The following is a 22,374-nucleotide window of genomic DNA, read 5'->3' as shown; positions in this document are numbered from 1 at the left end:
CGGAAAATCGTAACACGGTCCCTGACTTCAGCCGTCGCACGGACGCCAAAATGGAAAATATTGAAATAAACGATATCGGAATTGAAAAACAACTGCTATCACTTAGTAGCAGAAAAGCATCCGGACCAGACGAGATACCCTTAAGATTCTACAGTGATTATGCTAAAGAACTTGCCCCCTTTCTATCAGCAATTTATCGTAGATCGCTGGAAGAACGTAAAGTACCTAGCGACTGGAAGAAAGCGCAGGTCGTTCCCATTTTCAAGAAGGGTCATAAATCAGATGCGAATAATTATAGGCCTATTTCGCTTACGTCAATCTGTTGTAGAATAATGGAACATGTTTTGTGTTCTCGTATTATGACGTTCTTAGATAATACAAATCTCCTTCATCATAACCAACATGGATTCCGCAAACAGAGATCATGTGAAACTCAGCTCGCCCTATTTGCCCAAGAAATTCACAGTGCCGTAGACACTGGCGAGCAGATTGATGCTGTATTCCTGGACTTCAGGAAGGCATTTGATACGGTTCCGCACTTACGTTTAGTGAAAAAAATACGAGCTTACGGAATATCGGACCAGGTTTGTGATTGGATTCAGGATTTCCTAGAAGAAAGAACACAACATGTCATTCTTAACGGTTCAAAATCTGCAGATGTAGAGGTAATTTCGGGAGTACCGCAGGGAAGCGTGATAGGACCTTTATTGTTTACAATATACATAAATGACTTAGTTGACAACATCGGTAGCTCCGCGAGGCTATTTGCAGATGACACGGTTGTCTACAAGAAAGTAGCAACATCAGAAGACTCGTACGTACTCCAGGAGGACCTGCAGAGGATTAATGCATGGTGCGACAGCTGGCAGCTTTCCCTAAACGTAGATAAATGTAATATAATGCGCATACATAGGGGCAGAAATCCATTCCAGTACGATTATGCCATAGGTGGTAAATCATTGGAAGCGGTAACGACCGTAAAATACTTAGGAGTTACTATCCAGAGCGATCTGAAGTGGAATGATCACATAAAACAAATAGTGGGAAAAGCAGGCGCCAGGTTGAGATTCATAGGAAGAATTCTAAGAAAATGTGACTCATCGACGAAAGAAGTAGCTTACAAAACGCTTGTTCGTCCGATTCTTGAGTATTGCTCATCAGTATGGGACCCTTACCAGGTTGGATTAATAGAAGAGATAGACATGATCCAGCGAAAAGCAGCGCGATTCGTCATGGGGACATTTAGTCAGTGCGAGAGCATTACGGAGATGCTGAACAAGCTCCAGTGGCGGACACTTCAAGAAAGGCGTTACGTAATACGGAGAGGTTTATTATCGAAATTACGAGAGAGCACGTTCCGGGAAGAGATGGGCAACATATTACTACCGCCCACATATATCTCGCGTAATGATCACAACGAAAAGATCCGAGAAATTAGAGCAAATACGGAGACTTACAAGCAGTCGTTCTTCCCACGCACAATTCGTGAATGGAACAGGGAAGGGGGGATCAGATAGTGGTACAATAAGTACCCTCCGCCACACACCGTAAGGTGGCTCGCGGAGTATAGATGTAGATGTAGATGTAGAAAGTAAATAATCCATGAATTTACTCCAGAAAAGCACAGATAACTTATAAGTATTATTTGAAACTATATTCTGTGAAATTTTGTACCATTTCACCAAGAAATTAGAAATTCATGAATACTACACTCTAGTGGAACAGTGTGTGACCATTTATAAAATCAGAAAATTAAAATTACTGGAGGACCAATCAGCAAAGCAGTGTAATGACATATTAAACGTAAGTCTTTGAATCAGATGATCTAGAAATACCATTCTAAGTAGTGGACACATATTGGCCAGACAAATCAGCAACCTCTGTTTTTTAATGACAGTTTATCTCCCATCATAGTTGCATGTTATTTCTAAGACAAAGTGTTTCCAGTTACTCAATCATCTTCTAAATCTGTTGTCTTGACAATCTCATCTGTTACAGTCTTAATTCTACTGTATCACCTTGTAGTGAAAATTGACCTGAAAATGGTTGTGTACACTGAAATAGGTTGTCTCACAATTTACATGCAACTGAGTCAGTCACTAAAATGGCAATCCTTAAAACTATTGAGCTTGAATAATTTTACGCCATGTACGGCAATTAATGTGACCTCATTTTCACAATGCAAGATGAAGAACATCAAAATACGTGAATATCTATGCCTGCTGTTCAGAGATCTTTTTACCTGTTTCTTCCACATTAAAAACCAAAGGAATATTACAGCTTACAATCTAAGGATATTCTCAAACTAGCTAATATTGTATTTAGAGATGTGTTCACAATTACTTGGTACATCAGTTGTCTTCCATTAACTAGTTCATCCCCTATTTTAAGAAAGTGAAAGATTCACTATATGCAACATAACAAATTCTCACAAAATAGAACATTTCTTCTTGGTTCAAACAAAATTGCATGTGTTAACAAATTAAATTATTTACCATTAATTTACAAAAATATCAACTCAGTAAGAAAATCCAGCATGGCCTCAGGAATTTTAATGAAGATATGTAATGCTTAAATCATCACCTATAATAGTATTGATTAAGTGGAAAGATTGTGGAGTATTTTGGTAATACTTCTAGAGATAATATCCCTTATGGTTCATGCATGTATATTTATGGTGTTTATATAAACCCACAGGGTACTCATATTTCTAGTTGTTGTTTCACAAAGTGTATTGAGACTTCAGTGTAATGTCTTAAGACGGGTATTACTGTTTCTCTCAATTTTTTGTGGTCGAATATGGATGCCAAAGGATAGTGTCTAACTTTCAAATCTGTCTCAGTATAACAAAATATTTCATGTAGATCAGGATACTGGGTAAAGGCTAAATTCTACTGCAAGTAAAATAAATTATTATTCATTTTACTTTTTTGAAGAAGTAATGCTTCAACAAATTACTTATTACATCAAAAACTTAAACCAGTTTGACAGATTTAGATCATTAGAGATCATTAAGGCAAATTGATATTTATCTTAGTAAGTGTTCCAGGATATACAATAATGAAGTAGAATTTCAATGAATGAATAAATTACTTTAGCACAAATTAAGAGTCTTAACTTACATTCATGGATAAAATACTTCTAATTATTGCCATTAGAAACAGAAAAAGATGAAATAATCATTCTAAGTTTCAGAACTGTTAGTTCCTTCTTCACTCAAGGGCGAAAGAGGGTTAGGCTGTGAAAGGTTAGAAAGAAGGGCCATGCCAATTAGCTGCCCATTAGTTATGAAATCTTTTGACCTGAATATGCGCCTTCCATGAGCACTTCTCACTTAATTTTAATATCTTTCCTAAACACCTTCTTGGTTTCCTTTACTACAAGAACACATGTTACATAAAATCACTTTACATTCTCTTAGCACGCCTGCCACATTTTGACTGAAAGAAAGCAGTATTAATGTGAATGGGGTGGGCAGAAATATGGAAACACCAAAAACACATCATCATACTTAATACAGTGTAGGAAACCTATTGACATTCACAACAGCTTCCACTCATCTCAGAATAAACAAATACAGATCCTGTATAGTTTTCAATGGAATCTTACATCATTTTTCCTGCAAAATAGTGTCAAGTTCAGGTAATGATGAGAGAGGTGGATAGCAATCAGATTTCCTTCTCTCCAAAGTAGACCACAAAGGCTCAATATTATTGAGATCTGATGGCTGTGCTGGCCAGGGGAGAGGCAACAATTCATCCTCATGCTCACAAAACCAGTCTTGGACAATACAAGTTGTGTGAACAGGGGCTCTGTCATCTTGGAATACAGCACCACCACTGGGGACAAACATTGTACCATGGGATGGACCTGGTCAACCAAAATGGTCACATAATACTTGGCAGTAATGCGACTTTGCAGAGTAACCATGGAACCCATGGAATACCATGATATAACTGCCACAATCATTGGTAAGCCCCCAGTGTACTTCACTCTTGGGACATAACTTCAGTTTGAAACAGTTATGAAACAAGCCTCATCCAACCAAACGACATTTTTCCATTGCTCTATAGTCCAGATATTATAGCTTCAGCACCATGTTTTCCTGTTATGGACATTTGCATCACTGATGAGCAGTTTTGCAATTCCTGCTTGCCCTGCAATTCCCTGCTTACAGATCTCCATTTGTGTTGTTCTGGTCCTCATTGGATTTGTTAAGTGTAGCATTTGGTTCTGCAGTGACTTTGCAGCTGTCATACTCATTTTTCATCACAAATCCTCTTCAATGACTGTCCATCATGTTCACTCAACAAGCACTTTCATCCACACCATAATTTAGGAGATGATTTTTTTTCAGTTTTGGTGTAGGCAATATAACTCTTCAATATAGTGACTGTCAAAACACCTAACATTTTGGTTACCTTGGTTATGGAAGCACTCGCCATACAAGCACCATCAATTTGTGTATGTTCAAATGCACTGAGCTACAACCTAATGCACTCACAACTACACAGAACATTGTGCTGACCACAACGGCACTTGCAATATATTGAGAACATTGCACAGGTGCCATTTGTCCTCAAATTCAGCACTGCAACCTGCAGGCTTGGCTACCATCTGCAGTAATGTTCAAGTATGTATTTCTCCTGGTGTTTGCATATTTTTGTCCACCTCTTGTATTAGTGCCTGGTGTACAATGTATGCCTGCACAATCCACTTAATGTAAATTATTTGTACATATTGTGTCTGAGTGGTAAATCACATCATATGCACTGTGTTCAAGTGGTTTATAGTGAAATGGGCATTCATTTTAAAACTTAGTGTAAGTTACACTACTTTTGTCAATTACATTGGAATTTAGCCCAAGTTAAGACAGATATCAAGCATATTATGTCATTTGTGAATGAATATCCAACAGTTAACAGTAGCCTTTTGATTCATATTCAGTTATAAATAATGTTTATATATCAATGTCAAACACTATATTAAGTGGGCCATTAGTCTCAAAACAAGTGAAACAATAATGAATGAATCTCAGCAAGTACAAGAAAGCAATATTATTTGGTATTTAAAACAGAAAAAGACTTGAACACTTTACAGTAAATCACTGTATGTATGTGATCAACAGCAGTTCAACATTTGATTTCAAGGCTTTGGAGAAAAAATACTACTTCCAATGTTCTGTGATTTATTACAAGAGAACTTTATGGTTCCAATATTCCCACTTCAGTTTAGCCATTTGATCTGCTATGTGAAGCTGAAAAATGTACTGCTTGAAATTGAGTCCAAATAAATTCATGGTCCAACAATGAATTTCAGTGTCTTATTTGAGCCGGCCGGTGTGGCCGTGCGGTTAAAGGCGCTTCAGTCTGGAACCGCGTGACCGCTACGGTCGCAGGTTCGAATCCTGCCTCGGGCATGGATGTGTGTGATGTCCTTAGGTTAGTTAGGTTTAATTAGTTCTAAGTTCTAGGCGACTGATGACCTCAGAAGTTAAGTCGCATAGTGCTCAGAGCCATTTGAACCATTTTTGTCTTATTTGATAAGCAAAGGATGTTAAATAAAATTTCTATTATGCTGTTCTAATATTTGAGGACTGATTTGTAAAAATGGGCTCATTATATCACTTCATTTCTAAGTAGTTATTCATAAACAGTATGTTGCTCTGAGAGTGAAGTCAGGAAAGTTGACTGCACAATTTTTGAAACTAAGTTGTGTCATGCTATACCCATATCAGACATCATCTTCTGAGGGTCAAACAAACAATCCAAAATGTCAAAATATTTTGTTGGCTCTCACATACATACATAAAATAAAACAAGAGACATCAGAGCTCCCACAGAGAGATTTAACTGTTCAATTTATCTACATGCAATTCATGAGTGAAATGGTCGAGAAAAAGTCTGAAAGAGGTTCTATGAACGCTCTGCCAAACTCTCAAGTGTGAACTGGAGAGTAATCATAATGATATAAGGTAAGAGTGAATAGATATGCTCTGTGTGTTGGGCATATTTGGCGGGAAACTCATCTTGCCAAAATGCCCATCGTGTATCAATTGCTGGTGCAGCCTCAGTCAGATTATAGTCTATCTCTTATCACAGTGCGATCTACTTAGGACTATCCACATTACACAAATATAAAAGTCTCATTTTAGAATCTGCATCCAAATGGTGCCTTCAACACTGACCAACATTCTGCTTTTGGGAACAGCAAAAATGCCTCTTGGTAACTGATACCATTTCCTGATGGATAAATATACAGTATGTCGCAGAGGATCCAGACTCTGGAGCCAGATGCTTCCTATAAATCATCTCATCTTCAGGAGCTTCTTTGGGAAAATTATTCCTCTGTTCAATTAAAAAGCAAGCTACTAAATTGATTCTGCTATGTGGCAAGAAAATGTCCTGAGTATCCAATTTACTGTATGTCTTTTCACGTGATTGGTACTGCAATCAGCAAGTTACTTCGTGCAAGGTACTAAATGAGATGAAAAAATTGTTTTCTGCTATCATTGTCATTATATTCAAATCAGAAAATATACCATCTTACAAAATTAATGGGAACTAAGAAATTCTGACCTTCACATATAACTGAGTGTATTCTAATGGAGAGCATATGTACTATGCTATTGATGGTCAGGCTGTAACATTATATTCATGCATTGTGTAATATTTACCTTGTGGAAGCCACGGCATAATCATGAGATTATCTCACAGTATCACTTTCAAACAAATTAATAGTTGAAACTTCCTTGCAGTTTGAAACTGTTTCCAAACTGGGGCTCCAACCAAGATGTGAAAGGTAGGTTCCTGGTCTGGCATGCAGCTTTAATCTGCCAAGAAGTTTCATAAGAGTGCACATTCCACTGTAGAGTGATAATTCATTCTGGAAATTAAGAGCTGTACCATTCTTTACCATTTCTTCCCTCAATAATGATCTGTTACCAGTTATTATTATCATCTGTTACCTATTATTACATGTCTGTAAAACCTTACACTCACTCCTCACCCCCCCCCCCTCCTTCCACACACGTACCCTGACCCCCTAAAATACATAGTTGTTGCTGTAGATAGTAAGTTGATAAATTTCTGCCTGCATCAATAGTTCAGTAAATTCCAATAGAATCAAAAAATGAAACTAATAACCATTCCATCACAAGATATCTTAAACATTCTCCTGAATTACAATTCAAGGGCTATCTCAAATAGAAATATAAGTAAATATCATCGTAAGTATAGCAGATTCAAAGTAATAGTCTTAAAAGAAAACACATTGTAAGTAGAAGAATACTAATGAGTTTCATCTCTGCAACCTACCACCTGGAATTCGCATTGGGTCTATTGTGTTATCACTGTTGTTTTTCGTTATAATGGAAATTGAAACTGCAGACTATTGGAGTGAAGATATATGTTTATGGTGTGTTACAGTTTATATTACGTTTTTATCAATAGTACATAGAGCACTTGGCCTGGGAGGAGAACAAACATACATGCATTTCTGTATGCGGTGGTGGTGGTGCAGAAACCAGTGGTGACATCAATGTCTCTTTCAATTTCTAGATTAATAAGATAAAGATTTAAGTTAATGAATAAAAGAAATACTTAAATCAAAACATTACAGAATTTCTTGTAAGACTTCATAAACAAAAGTACTATTACAGTTTGAGAATGTTCTTTGTCCATTCTATTTAAATGATAGGGAAGAGAATATCTGTACTTACTGGAAATGTAAAATATGAAAGAAATTGTAATCTTTTCATCTTACCCTGTCCCCAGAAACTTAAACATTTGTTTACAAATCTAAAAGTATATGTTTAACATGGCATATACACTATATCCTAATACATTATAAAATCTACTACAAATTATGACTAAAGTATTATTTTCATTACAGGGAAAGAAATGTATTAAAGAGAAAAATTCTGTAACATGCTTACTTCTGCAATTAAAAAGAAAAAAAAGAATTACAGCTAGAATACAGAAGTGTTATGCATGTGTCTATATATAATCTCTTCTTTCCATATGTTGCAGGAAAAGTACACTAGCGTGTACTCTTGATTTCGTTAATTGCGTTCTCTGGATGTCACACTAAGCGAAACCTTTATGGATTTACACCGAGTCATATTATACATAAAAGACAACACTAGCTGTGAAAAACTACTTGTGTAGGCAGTCATTTAAAAAGTTCATAAAGAAGTTTCTTATAGAATTCATAGAAATGCTGCTGTTTTCAAAACTGATGTTATACAACATAGCTGCCATTTATCTATTTCCTTTTGCTTAGTATGTATCGAAATTTATTAGCAAGTGTAAAAAGATAACAGTCATCTATATGCTATTACAATAGAGCACAGTAACCCATAACAGAAAACAGCTTTCACCCCAGCTTTCAGTCACTTGCTTTTTTTCAGTAAAGAAAACATTCACACACGCAACTACACAGAAAACCAAATACACATTCCTGTGGTCACAGCAAGACTTGCCATGATTATAGGAATGTCTGTTGAGTGTCTGTGTGGTTGTGTGTGGAACAGAGTGCACTATTGTTGGAAAAAGAGCTAGTCTCAAAACCTAGTGTGAATGCTGTTTTCTTTCATGTATTACTGTGCTCTACGTATTGATCTACTACAGGTGAGTGGTTACCTATCCCTTATTTCACACATTGCTCTATCCAGGAATATCCACTGTTGTCATTAGAACAGAGGTTTTATTTAAAGTGAATACTATGCTACTATAGGGATTTCCAGTCTCTCTATACAAATAAACTGACAATTTGTAGAATAATGGCTAATATATGTTTTTTTTTTCATTGGATTTTTGTTTGTTCCCAATTTCATGCCTTGCATTTGTAAGAGACCTTGGCACCCTAGAGATGGAGACAAAAGCTACATGGAAACCGTTTCTGTGCCTTGTATTTGCGTGAATGGTAATTATATGAAAGTGGCTTTTATCAATAGAGACAAATTCTATTAAGAAGAAGTGTACTGAAGACAGCGTAAGAATTCCAATAATTTGGAGAGGTTACTTTCAAATATCCGTTTTTTACAACATTCTTGTTACTTGCTTCTGTAGACATAATACTTCACTACTTTTTCTCCACCACTCCACATGACAACAATGAGTGTGCAGAATAAACTACAATTTTATCTGCACACTAACATAAAGGAAGATAATTCTGAATCCAAAATACTGAAAATGGACCATTTTACTAACCACAGCAATGTGATCACTTTCTGGTCTTTATCAAAATGTGTATGTAGAGATTTTCTACACATTTACTTACAACATTGGTTTATTATTTATGCTGAAGCAACTTGAGAAACTGAAGTAAATCATCAGCAATAATTTTATGTGAGAATATGTGCTCCAATAGGATTTAGTACTAGACAGAGATTTAATTAAATTAAGTCCAGTGCAGTAAAACTTCATAAATGAGCTCATTAAAGTGCATTGGCCTAGTTGTCCTTACTTTCATTTTAGCTGTTTTAAATCCAACAGTAAATTGATACCCATTTATGCAGGTAGCAAATATGGGGACAATTAACTCTCAATAGGCCTACTGTGCACTATTATTCTATTTCAAATCTATACTTACACTACTGGCCATTAAAATTGCTACACCATGAAGATGACATGCTACAGACGTGAAATTTAACGAACAGGAAGAAGATGCTGTGATATGCAAATGATTAGCTTTTCAGAGCATTCACACAAGGTTGCCGCCGGTGGTGACACCTACAACATGCTGACATGAGGAAAATTTCCAACCAATTTCTCATACACAAACAGCATTTGACCGGCGTTGCCTGGTGAAACATTGTTGTGATGCCCTGTGTAAGGAGGAGAAATGCGTACCATCACGTTTCCAACTTTGATAAAGGTCAGGTTGTAGCCTATCGCTATTGTGGTTTATCGTATCGCTACATTGCTGCTTGCACTGGTCGAGGTCCAATGACTGTTAGCAGAATATGGAATCGGTGGGTTCAGGAAGGTAATATGGAACACGGTGCTGGATCTCAATGGCCTCATATCACTAGCAGTCAAGATGACAGGCATCTTATCTGTATGGCTGTAATGGATCGTGCAGCCACGTCTCGATCCCTGAGTTAAGAGATGAGGATGTTTGCAAGACAACAACCATCTGCATGAACAGATGGATGACGTTTGGAGCAGCACGGACTATCAGCTCGGAGACCACGGCTGCGGTTACCCTTGACGCTGCATCACAGACAGGTGTGCCTGCGATGGTGTATGACGAACCTGGGTGCACAAATGGCAAAACATCATTTTTCTGGAATGAATCCAGGTTCTGTTTACAGCATCATGATGGTTGCATCCGTGTTTGGCAACATCGCGGTGAATGCACATTGGAAGCGTGTATTCATCATCGCCATACTGGCGTATCACCCGGTGTGATGGTATGGGGTGCCATTGGTTACACGTCCCGGTTACCTCTTGTTCACATTGATGGCGCTTTGAACAGTAGACGTTACATTTCAGATATGTTACGACCCATGGCTCTACCCTTCATTTGATCCCTGTGAAACCCTACATTTCAGCAGGATATTGCACGACCACAAGTTGCAGGTCCTGTACGGGCCTTTGTGGATACAGAGAATGTTTGACTGCTGCCCTGGCCAGCACATTCTCCAGATCTCTCACCAATTGAAAATGTCTGGTCAATGGTGGCTGAGCAACTGGCTCGTCACAATACACCAGTCACTACTCTTGATGAACTGTGGTATCGTGTTGAAGCCGCATGGGAAGCTGTACCTGTACACGCCATCCAAGCTGTGTTTGACTCAATGCCCAGGCTTATCAAGGCCATTATTATGGCCAGAAGTGGTTGTTCTGGGTACTGATTTCTCAGGATCTATGCACCCAAATTGCGTGAAAATGTAATCACATGTCAGTTCTAATATAATATATTTGTCCAATGAATACCCGTTTATCATCTGCATTTCTTCTTGGTGTAGCAATTTTAATGGCCGGTAGTGTATTTGCAATCTTCTGTGTAGTAAGGACAGCAGATACCATTAATGTCAGTCATTCATCTGTTGGAGAGTCTGCTTTTCAGCTAGATGAGAACTACAGTCCTGAGCTTCTATGAGGCATGTTTTATAAGTAAGTACTGTTTTGAAATTAAAAAAAAAAAAGACATGCTAGGATATATCAATAATTTTATTTTTAGATGAAAGCCTTTACCTTAATCTACACACTGACGCCATTACAGTCTGATTCTTCCTTGCTTACATTGTGTACTGAGTGTTTAAGATGCCTCCGATAATCGTGAGTCCTGCCGACTGTGAAGTACGGGCTGTTATAATATCTCTTAGTGCTAAAGGCCTAAAAGTGATCAATATTCATTGTGAGATCTGTGCAGTTTACAGAGAAAACATTATGAGTGATGGAATGGTAAGAAAGTGGGTGAGAGCATTTAAAGATGGCTGCACAAGTGCGGATGTTAAACAATGGAGTGGGCGTCCTTCAGTCGTTAATGAAAGTTTGGTGCAGGAAGTGGACAATACGGTGAGAGAAAACAGATGCTTTACGATTTCCTCCTTGCAGGATGACTTTCCTAATGTTTCTTGTAGTGTTTTGTATGGCATTGTGACCGAGCACTTGAATTACCAAAAATTGTGCACACGTTGGGTACCGAAAATGTTGACGGATGTGCACAAAACCAAACGTTTAGACAGTGAATTGACTCTCCTTGAGTGGTACCACAATGACAGTGATGATTTCTTAAGCCAAGTTGTTATGGGCGATGAAACATGGGTGGCCTATGTCACACCAGAATCAAAGCAACAGTCCATGGAAGTTGAGCAAGGGAATCGTTTTACTGCAAGACAATGCCCGTCCACATGTGGCGAATCAGACCAAAGATCTCATCACATCTTTTCGATGGGAAACTCTAGATCATCCTCTGTACAGCCCTGATCTTGTGCTCAGTGACTACCATCTGTTCCTGCACTTGAAGAAACACCTGGGCGGTCAGCATCTTCAAGACGATGACGAAGTCAAAACAGTGGTGATGCAGTGGTTAACAAGTCAGGTGGCAGACTTCTATGAGGGAGGTATTCAAAAACTGGTACAGCATTATGACAAGTGCCTCAATATTGATGGAAATTATGTAGGAAAGTAGATTAAGGTACAGGCTTTCATGTAAAAACAAAATTATTGAGATATCTTAGCACACCTTTTTTTTAAATTTCAAAATGGTACTTACTTAAAAAACACGCCTCATATTTAGTTTTTACTTATATTCATTCACAATAGCAGATATATTATGATGCACTTCATTGATGCACTTCATAGAAAATGTAGGAATACAGTAAAAACTATTTCACTGAAACATGTATGAAGATGATGATAATTACTACCATCAGTGTGACACTATTCCCCTCCTAGAGATAACACTCACAGCTTTAAGACCAGAATCGGTCATCTTAGATTTAGATTACTTTAGCTGTGAAATGTATAAGGAAAATCATCTGTACCACCACACACTGACTGACATGGATGGTATTAACAATTAAATCCATGTAGCTCCATTAAGGAACTTAACAGCCCAAGCAGGAGGGTCAGAAAGGAGACACTACAAAGCTCTTAACTTCAAGATACTCCAATAACTTTACCATATTACATTATAAAAGCTTCAAGAAATTTTACATCAGAGATACATTTGACAAAGCAGAGGTTGGTGAAATATACTATGGAAAGTAAATGATAAACTGATAACACAAAACTTATATAACAGTATTAATAATGACAACTACTCACCAAGTAAGGAAACTTCAAGCAGTTTATAGGCACATAAACAATAAGGTGGTCATTGTGGCTCACATTTTGAACTGAACAACCTCCTTCAGAGTGCACAGAGTGCATGACCACCCACCCACTCATTCCCATTCTCCCTCCTAAGAATCCTCAAGCGCATTTTCTCTGATGTTTCAGCATATATTTGCAATTTTGTTTTTGTAATGTATAGCTGGAATCAGCCCAAATAAATACTGGTCATCATGTCTTTTCTGTGATGACCAATATCAATAGAAAGTGTGGTTTGTTTCCCAATACAAACAAATTGATTTTTTATGCAGAATTTTGCATGAACGTTAAATAGAGCAATCTCAGATTAGTCTACTGCGATATCTGTTTTATCAGTATGTGTTAACAAGGACAGTAAAACATGAAGAATAGCCAGTATTCCAGTAACAACTGAGCAGCACCGCTACATGGCAGTAGCGGTCAGCACAGGCCGGGACAGTGCTGTAGCAGCTTGAGTAAAAGTTATTCTTGAAGTTTTACTGTCCCTGTGTATACTTGTCAAAAAGCAAATATCACACTAAACTAATCTGGGCGCATTCAATTGAATTGACACATAAAATTCTGCTTTAAAAATAATTTTGTATGTAATGGGAAACAACACTGGGCATTGCATGAAAGACATGATGGGCAGTGTTTGTTTTGGCTGACTCCCACTACTCCCACTACACACTGTAAAACTAAATTGCTAATATCTGCTGAACCATAAGAGGAGATTCATCTGATGACTATTTGGAAGGACACCAGAGGGAGAAAGAGAGAGAGAGAGAGAGAGAGAGAGAGAGAGAGAGAGAGAGAGAGAGAGAGAGAGAGATTTTTGAACCATCACTGAAGATCGTAACCTCAAAATTTGAGTAATAACGTTCAACTTCTTGTTGATTCATATCTATATTGATTATTCAATACTTCCTTCACATAGTTCATTGTTGTCTTTATTAACACTATTTTTTATCTTTCACTAAGGTTTTCCATTATCATAAAAATTAGGTAATATTGGCTTCCTTATATTTAAACTCACTATTAACAAACAAATGACATTATTAATACAACAATTAATCAGATCCTGTAAAAACAATTGTCCAATAGAAATTCAAGCAGACTCTTGCATATTCAGTCACTGTAATATAACTCATTTATCTGTCTGAGTGCAGATATTTACTGTTAGTTAATTACTATTTCAAACTAGTTTACTATACAGTCTGACAATTACCCATTCTTATCATTAAGAGGATGGCACACTATGAAATTTTATGTCTGGCATATTGTGATATACATACTGAAAAACATAGCAATAAATGTTTAAGAACATTGTTTAGTAATGACCAACGAATCAAAATTGCCATGTGTTATAAAGGATGAAAGAACAACAGCAAAATATCTCTTTCATGGTCCAAAGGTTGTGTAAGTGGGTCTCAGAAAAGAAATTAGAGAGAGGGTGGATTGAAATCAATCTGTAGTAACTGAAAAGAGTAGTCCTACACCAGAACAACCTGACTTCTAAAAACTTAATGCAATATGTTATCCAAAATTAAACTATTGGTGATAATAATATTTTTATATATGTAATGGAGATATTCTTGCGCAGTTTCTACATTGTTACTGATGTTTTTGTGAGTAAAGTAAAAATAACTTTAATCATTGCCATGTATTTCATGTATGTTACAGTCCAATACTTTAAAATGGAGGTATTTTTGTCTCAGCCAGCTAGAAATAATACTAGCAATATCTTTTTAAATGTGTTCCTACTTTCATTACTATAATATAATTATTAGCCATTTGTGTGATTCTTTATTACTTTTGGGCACTGCAATGCTTATTACACCTACAAATCAGATCACTGTACATTATTAGACAAACAGCAAGCATGGTAGCTCTCAGATAATCTAAGTGTTTAAATGTAAGTGGTGACAAAAACTGTTACAGAATTTCAGAAAAATTGCACTCATTGTCACCTGCCTGGTGTTGCTTATGCTATTTTTCAAACTCGCATGCTGATTGTGGTAATGTACCATAAGAATTTTGTTTCTTAAAACAGCCTGGCTACAAACGAGTGACACTTTAAAAAATGATGATGAAGTGCTCAAAGCTAGGGTAAAATTTGCAGGATACATTGTGTCTCTCTTTCCTAAATCTCTGAAGTCCCACGTCACAATAGCTTCACTAGCAGTAACTAGCAAGGTACACTAGCAGCTGCTAAGAGCAGTAATTGTAACAATGAATAATTTTCCTTTCCCTCATTTTCATCTCTGATCTTTGACTGAGAAAACTGAAGCATTGCCTCAATGTAGTACAATTTCACTTCCTGGTTGTCCATATTGTCCAAGGAAACCAAGTTGACACTTGAAAGCACTGCCTAATGAGAGTGATTATAAATGCATTTCCCATTTATGGTCACTCTCATCAGCCTTCGCACCAGCATCAACTTGGTTTGTACAGACAATAGTTTGTCCCTGTTTAAACAAATGACTATAACTTATTGGTTTACTAAATATATTTTCACTCCTGATACTCTCTACAAAATTCATGCAGTTGTTTTCTACTTTTGTTAGTATTATACTTCAACAAATGAAAAAATGAAGCTCATGGTAACCATATTGATTAGCCTTATAACACAGTCTACTGTCAAGAGTTGTCATTGACTTTCACTACATTTTTGTTTCAAGGAGAAAGGTTAAGCTTTAGAATTAAAATTGACCATGAACTTCATACATGCTTCTGAATGTCAAAGGCATCCAATGTTATGCAGCTATTATGTACTGTAATCAAAATGAAAGTAATAGTTCACACAATATGACACACACACTAGTTGTTAGAGTCAGTGCAAGGGTAAATGCAAACATCTCTTTGAAGCAAACTGCACCTTTGCAAGCATTTTATGTGTCAGTTAAAGTTCAGAATAAAATCTGATGCCATCATAGAATGAAGAACACTGACTAACACCAGTTAATGATTATTTAGTTTATCTGCGCTCAAAAATGCAGGGTGCAGAGACAGTGAGTTGATTTCTCTGTTTATTGGTGTACAAATTTTGTAACTCATGATTATGAGTTAAAGAGAAAGTAGTTACAACATGGTTATTTGTACTTCTCCCAACTTTCTGAACTGATTTTGTGCAAATATTATGAATGCTTATTATTTTGAATGTCATTATTGTTATGACAGTTTTTGTAAAAGGGAGCATAAATTGTGAAATTTTAGAAGGAACTCTAAAACAGTAATTGTGTGTCTTAATAAATAAAAGTTTTGCTCCACATTAAAAAGCTCCCCTTTTTTTCTCTTTTTTTCATTTCTGAAAGGTGGAGTTTACTCCAGAGAGACAAAGTTCATATGCTTTTCAAATCCAGATTACGTCTAACAAAAATTTTAAAATGCAGATCAAAATTACCAAGAAATAATTAATAAGTGATTAACTACAGTACGCATCAAAATTATTAGAAGACTAAAGTCACAAAATTTATAAAAGAGGGTGATGCCGAGTACCTCCTGGGTATGACCCAGCTGGTCGACCTGCTACAGACATCTCAAATGTCTACCAAAAGCTCGAACGTTTGAACAAGTGATCACCCTCTGTTCACAGTCTGCCTGTCTCATCTCTTTCACATCATGAAGCTTGGGCTGAGGCAGGGGTCTCTGCACTGGACTCATTTTCTGGAATTACAGGAGCTTCAGGTAGGGGATCACTCTGAGACCCAGTCTTGTTCTCTTTTGAAGTCTCTGCTGACGCAAGATCCTTTGGAAGGTTTTTTGAGCTTGGTATCCTGGGACACTTAGCCCACAGTCCATTTATGAGACCTGTGCTGAAACCATGCGGTTGGGTGTGTTCTTGTAAAAGCTTAAATGCTTTTGAAGGAACAACATCATATTCAAAAGTTTGGTCAGTTCCATAATATGCATTTTGATTTCCCCAAGAATCATAATAATTGCAATAATCATAATAATTTGCACCATACATGGCATGTGTTGGGGGCATCAGTGGGTTGGCAATGTTGCTATTGGCAGTGTTGGCATTATTATTATTATAATTAATGGAATGTTGAGTCTGAAAACAAGATTGGTTTGAAGGCAAGCAAAACCCATTGCTTTCTTCTGAACCAGGGGAACTGACTGTGTCATATGGATCCATATCTTCTTGCAGTATACGTAGTGCAGCTGCGTGTAGTTTTGCCAGAGGTAATTTCTTCAGACGTTTACCTTTTTTCTTTTGCAACAAGCTTCGTATAAGCTCTTTAACTAAACGATCAGTAATAGTTGGAGAAGCAGGAGACCCAATGCCTGAAGAAGATGATAGACTATCTGGATCACTTGAACTATTCTGACGCAGTGGTAGTGTAAGTTGATCTTTCCTTGATTTCAGGGTTCCAACTGATTCTGTGTGTAAATCTTCTGCTTTTTCATCATCCTCATCATTTTCTTCATCTTCTTTCCCACATTCATCCTGGAGAAGTTTGAAAAGACGAGAATGTGTAGCTGCTCTCTGACATTTGCTTAACAGTTGTAACTCATTTAAATTTAATTCAGACTCTGTGTCTGCATCCGATATGGGACGACTTAAGTCAGATGTTACTCCTGAATCATCTTCTTCACTTTCTTCCTGAGATTTTGAATTACTGGTTCTCATCTCATTTCCTCCTTGACTATTTGTTTCTGTGGAGTCTCTTCTCTGATTATCTCTATGTGTCCCACTGGCAGTTTTTGGCTGTGTTTGGGAAGTTTCTAATTTGTTAAAAGTTTCATTATTGGAAATAATTTTACTATCAGTAACAATATTAAGTATCTTATCTTTTATGTCACTGCTGTCATTATTATTTGTATTTTCTGATTTACTGTTTCTCTCAGAAAAATAGTTTGTTGCAGGACTTTCAACTTTTTCTTTTGGTTTTATTGATATATTCCTCTCTCTTGTACTACTACTGGAACTGACGCTACTTATACTCTCAGAATTAGAGGAACTCTCATCTTCACTTGTATCTGTGTCTTCCAACTCATGATTAGCAGTATTAACCATGGCATGTTCATCCTCTTTGTCACATCGTTGTTCGCAAGTTGATATTTCTTGCATTTTATTACTGCTCTGTACCTTCCTATTTTGTTCACCTTTGTCTTTTGTTGTTACACCTTTAGCTTCTGAAGTCTTGTTACTCTTTTCATCATCAGTATTAGACCCAGTCAGTTTTTTAGTATGTGGAGCAAGTTTTACAGTTTGAATACTTGTACTACTGGAATCATCTTCCCAGTGACTGAAAGCACAGTCGCTATCATCACCCTTCACTTTTCCATCATCATCATCCTCTTCAGATACATTATTCAAATTCTCTGATGTAATATGTGACTTTGGAGGTTGTGGCTTTTTGTTGTTTGTTTTCTTCAGAGGCAGTGACAGACAAACAGATATATCAGAGTCAGACTCAGCAGTTTCATATACATCTAAATCTGATGCACTCCTTTGCCTGTTTAAATTATCCTCTAAACTCCCATGTCTTGAAAGCTTTGATATTTCAGATTCTTCTTTATTGGTTATATCACCTTGCTGGTTAAAATGTCTATCCACATCTTGCTTCCACTGTTCTACTTTATCATTAGAACTAGATCGTGCTGTCAGACAAACAGTTACTGATACATCAGCTTCTTTTTGAGCTGTTGCCTTATTATTCACATTTGGTTTCAGCTCTCTTAACTTTGTGTCACCAAGAACTTCATCTTCCTTGGGAATCCTTTTCACCTGACTATCTCCAACGATCAGTGTTGTTACCTCTTCGTCATTTTCTGATCTACTGAATTTGAGTTTTAGTGGCAAACGTACTGTTACTGTTGATGAACCAGGATCCATTGCATCATAATCAACATCACTGTCATCTTCACAATTATCCAGTGTTGCTGTTGAACTGTCACCATCTTCACTTAAGTTACGAACATCAGCTTTCTCAGCTGAGTGAATGCGCTTAGTAGACTCTACATCACTGCATTCACTTTCTTCAAAAATCACACTTAGCTGGTGTGGAAGGCAAGTCTCTTCTTCATTGTTATAATGTCCTCTGTCACTAACCTCTTCAAATTCATCATCTCCATCTGAATCTTCTTCCCTTTCTGTTTCATCATCATTCGTTTCAGAGCTATGAGAAAGAACATCTGAACCAGAGTTATTGTTATACACGTTTATATCAGAAACAGACCGAATCATTTGCAGACTGTTACTACTACTTTTAGCAGATTCATCTGCTTCATTTCTATTCTCATCCTCCACCTCAGTATCTGAATCACTGGTATCATCTTCTTCAGAGCTACTACTATCATTTTCATTGGTTGATTCTTTCTTGCCATTGGCTTCATTACATTTTGGTGTGATGCTCTCAGAAGTCTTCTCTGGTTCAGTTACAATTTTATGCATATTTTCTTTTTCATTGTTACAAATCTCATTTGTGTTTCCTTCTGGTACATTACGTGGATTTCCTGATGGATGATTCATGTGTGGAAGCATTACTGGAGGATGTCCCTGGGGAATTCCATGTGCAAAATTTGCCCCATAATATGCCATTTCATCAGTGGATGAATATCCAGAACATTCATCGGAATCACTTCCACTATGTGGGTATCTAAATTGTCTTGATGGAGCAAAATGATGAGGTGAATAGACTGGAGGATATGGTGGAGGAGGATAACCATATGCAGCCATTTCTGCCATGTAAGCATACATAGCTGAATATGGGTCCCAGTAGTGCGGAGAAGGAGCTTGTGAATTCTTCTGTCCTTCCAAATTAGGAACAGGATAGTATCTCCACCAGGCCTCAGGACCCCAGTAAGGAGGTACAGGTGACATATTAGGATCATAAGGATACCACTGCCCAGCAGCATTCTCATCATAGCCTTGATGTGAGACAGAGACAGGTGCCTCACATTCGTCTGATGACGGGGCACTAGCTACAACAAATAAAAATCAGAAAGGGAAGATACAATCTGTTCCTTTTATTTAGTATGCAATTTGCCATCGAATAAAAACAGCTAATTAAAAATATCTGAACAAAAATCCAAAACCTATCTCTGATAATAATTCATTGTCTCTCTATTATAACAAAATAATGTAGTTAGATATTTACATTAGTGAAGCTAAATCTGGGACACTGAAATACCTTTATATCTATGATGATAAATCACAAGGTATCATTTATATTGTTATTTACTTCTGGAGTGTTTATAGATTGGTCTATCAATGATGGTAGTCACAGTTCTCTTAATTTTTTTAAGAATTATGTTAACAGGTGCAGACCTCATGTTATTAAATGTATGAATTATATCAAATTAAGAACTACAATATAATTCTTGCAGCAATTACAGATTCACAGTACTCCAGTAGCAGATTGAGGTCATAAGTATTAACATATTTATATATCACAGGAGAAACAAGATTAAAGAAGAATATTCAACAACTCCTTGCCTATTCTTAAAAATTATTTATACAGCAAGCACACTGTGTACTGAAAGTAATTTCCAAAATAATATGTTTGGTATATTATTAATCTTATTGATCCCAAAAATAAAAAATAAACTCTGTATTTAGGAGAAATATGAGTGATACAGTTTATTGAAGCACTGTATTAAACAAGTGCATAAAATATTTTTATATGACATAGCTTCAGTTTTATTTTGTAATACGGAAAATATATATCTTTCAACTTAAAATTTTCTTCAGTGGTGTGGAATAAAATGGAGCAGCCTAGAAATATTCTTCTAATTAATCTAAACACATTCAGTTATAGAGAGAATAAATTGCTTTGAAGAATGTCGCAATACATTAGAATGTTGCAATATATTAGTTTGTAAAAACAGTGTTATATGAAAAAGAAGTTAAAGATTAATTCAGATACTGATAAATGCTATGCCTTTATACAGAACACATTTGATGAAATTTGTCAGATCCCTTGCACCAATAATGAACCCCAAGTATACATATGAGGTGGTATAAGTCAACATTAGGAACAATTGAGAGATAAATTGGATGGAGAAATTACATAGTAGAAATGCAAGAAAGGTGAGAAAGAGAGAGAGAGAGAGAGAGAGAGAGAGAGAGAGAGAGAGAGAGAGAGAGAGAGAGAGAGAGAGAGAGAGTATGTGTGTGTGTGCATGCATTGTTGAATGATCAGATGATCAGTTCTCCAATTCAGTACTGATATTTTGTAAAACAATTGATTTATAAGAGATACAGATTATATGTGTAATTTAATAACTTTGTCAGTTCAGCACTGAAGACAAAAGAGATAATGGTTATGCAGCCTGTACATTCATGTGAGCAAGAGCAATAGAAGATAAAGGGCGTAAGTATAGAAAGCCAAATACTGAAGGCAGGTATTACCTTATGTTTAGACTTTGTGCATGTCACTTCTGGTAGAATTTGCTATAGATTTCTCTGTCAGTCACATCTGATGTGAAAAATTCAAATGTGAAACTGAGGAATGATTTGTCTCTTAAATTTGCATAGATTAATATAACAAAAATAAATGAAGATGGAGAATAACCTCACTGTCAAACAAGCCATTGAATTTAACTTGATATTTAAATTAAGTGGAACTTCAAAAATACTACAAAATGTTCAATATCAACATTATTCATATAGCGTAGCTGCAAGCTACAAAACATTGGCATGCTTAGTCAAATATCAAACAGTGAGGTTTTAAAAGCCCAAAAATATATTTTCCTGGTTGTGTCTTTTAACATCAAATTTCAGAAATAAACTTGCAATATGTATTTGAAGGTAATTGTCACCAATTCTAATTGACTTTTTTCCAAACTTCTTTCACTGAGTATGAAACAGACTCACAGCTATTTGCTGAAAAGATGTTTTTAGAAATTTAAGTTATGGTTTCCTGCAAAACAAGATGAGTTTCTTCTAGTTTCTTCAACATGAGAATAGAAATTTAAATGCCACTTTCCTGTAAAATAAGATCCCTCTGTTCTATTATATTTGATGTGAGAATATTTAATGATGTGAAAACTTTTACCTGCCTTTCTGATCCCACTATTCTCTGCAACCTAGTAAGAATTAGAAAATGCTCAGGACTGAATGCACAGGTACCCTACAACTCAGTGTAAGTCATTTAGGATTAGAATTGTTTGCATATTCATTTCATAAATCATATCCATCAGTAACAATGCAAAGTTCTTCATAATTGTACCAAAAAATGGATACTGTATTGTTTGCCCTTCACATCAGTTACCTGATCTATTTATCCCAATTAGAAGTATTTGAATAATCTCTCCAAATTATTTGATGTGTGTGAATCATTTGCATGGCTTAGCAATGGTGCTGTAATCAAAACATTCTCCATACTTCTGTGTAACTTATATGACTATATTTACAGAGGTATTCCAACATTCTTGTCTCCCAAGAACATGGTGATCATATTTTCTTGTGACATCTCTTTGCCTTCATCATATTTTTTGTGACATCTCTTTGGCTAAACTGAAGTTCTGGATAATGTCAACAACCTAAATCCCATCACAAACCCGTTCCAGTACTCTGCAACTATGTGTGTTTTCTATTAACTGGCAAGGAATAAAG

At 36.4% G+C, this 22,374-nt stretch overlaps 1 protein-coding gene across 6 annotated transcripts in view; it reads right to left on the bottom strand.

Annotated features, from left to right (window-relative positions):
* Positions 1 to 22,374, bottom strand: part of LOC124609172 — a 754,237-nt gene that overhangs the window by 5,596 nt on the left and 726,267 nt on the right. For all 6 annotated transcript variants that reach the window (XM_047140052.1, XM_047140049.1, XM_047140053.1 and 3 more), the window contains one exon: positions 16,305 to 19,739. In XM_047140052.1, coding sequence (XP_046996008.1) covers positions 16,426 to 19,739 — 3,314 coding nt within the window. In that variant the 3' untranslated portion in view covers positions 16,305 to 16,425. The remainder of the gene's footprint in view (positions 1 to 16,304; positions 19,740 to 22,374) is intronic.

Source organism: Schistocerca americana, chromosome 1 (assembly GCF_021461395.2).
Source record: "Schistocerca americana isolate TAMUIC-IGC-003095 chromosome 1, iqSchAmer2.1, whole genome shotgun sequence".
Taxonomy (NCBI): Eukaryota; Metazoa; Arthropoda; class Insecta; order Orthoptera; family Acrididae; genus Schistocerca; species Schistocerca americana.
This window is presented reverse-complemented; position numbering and strand designations above follow the sequence as displayed.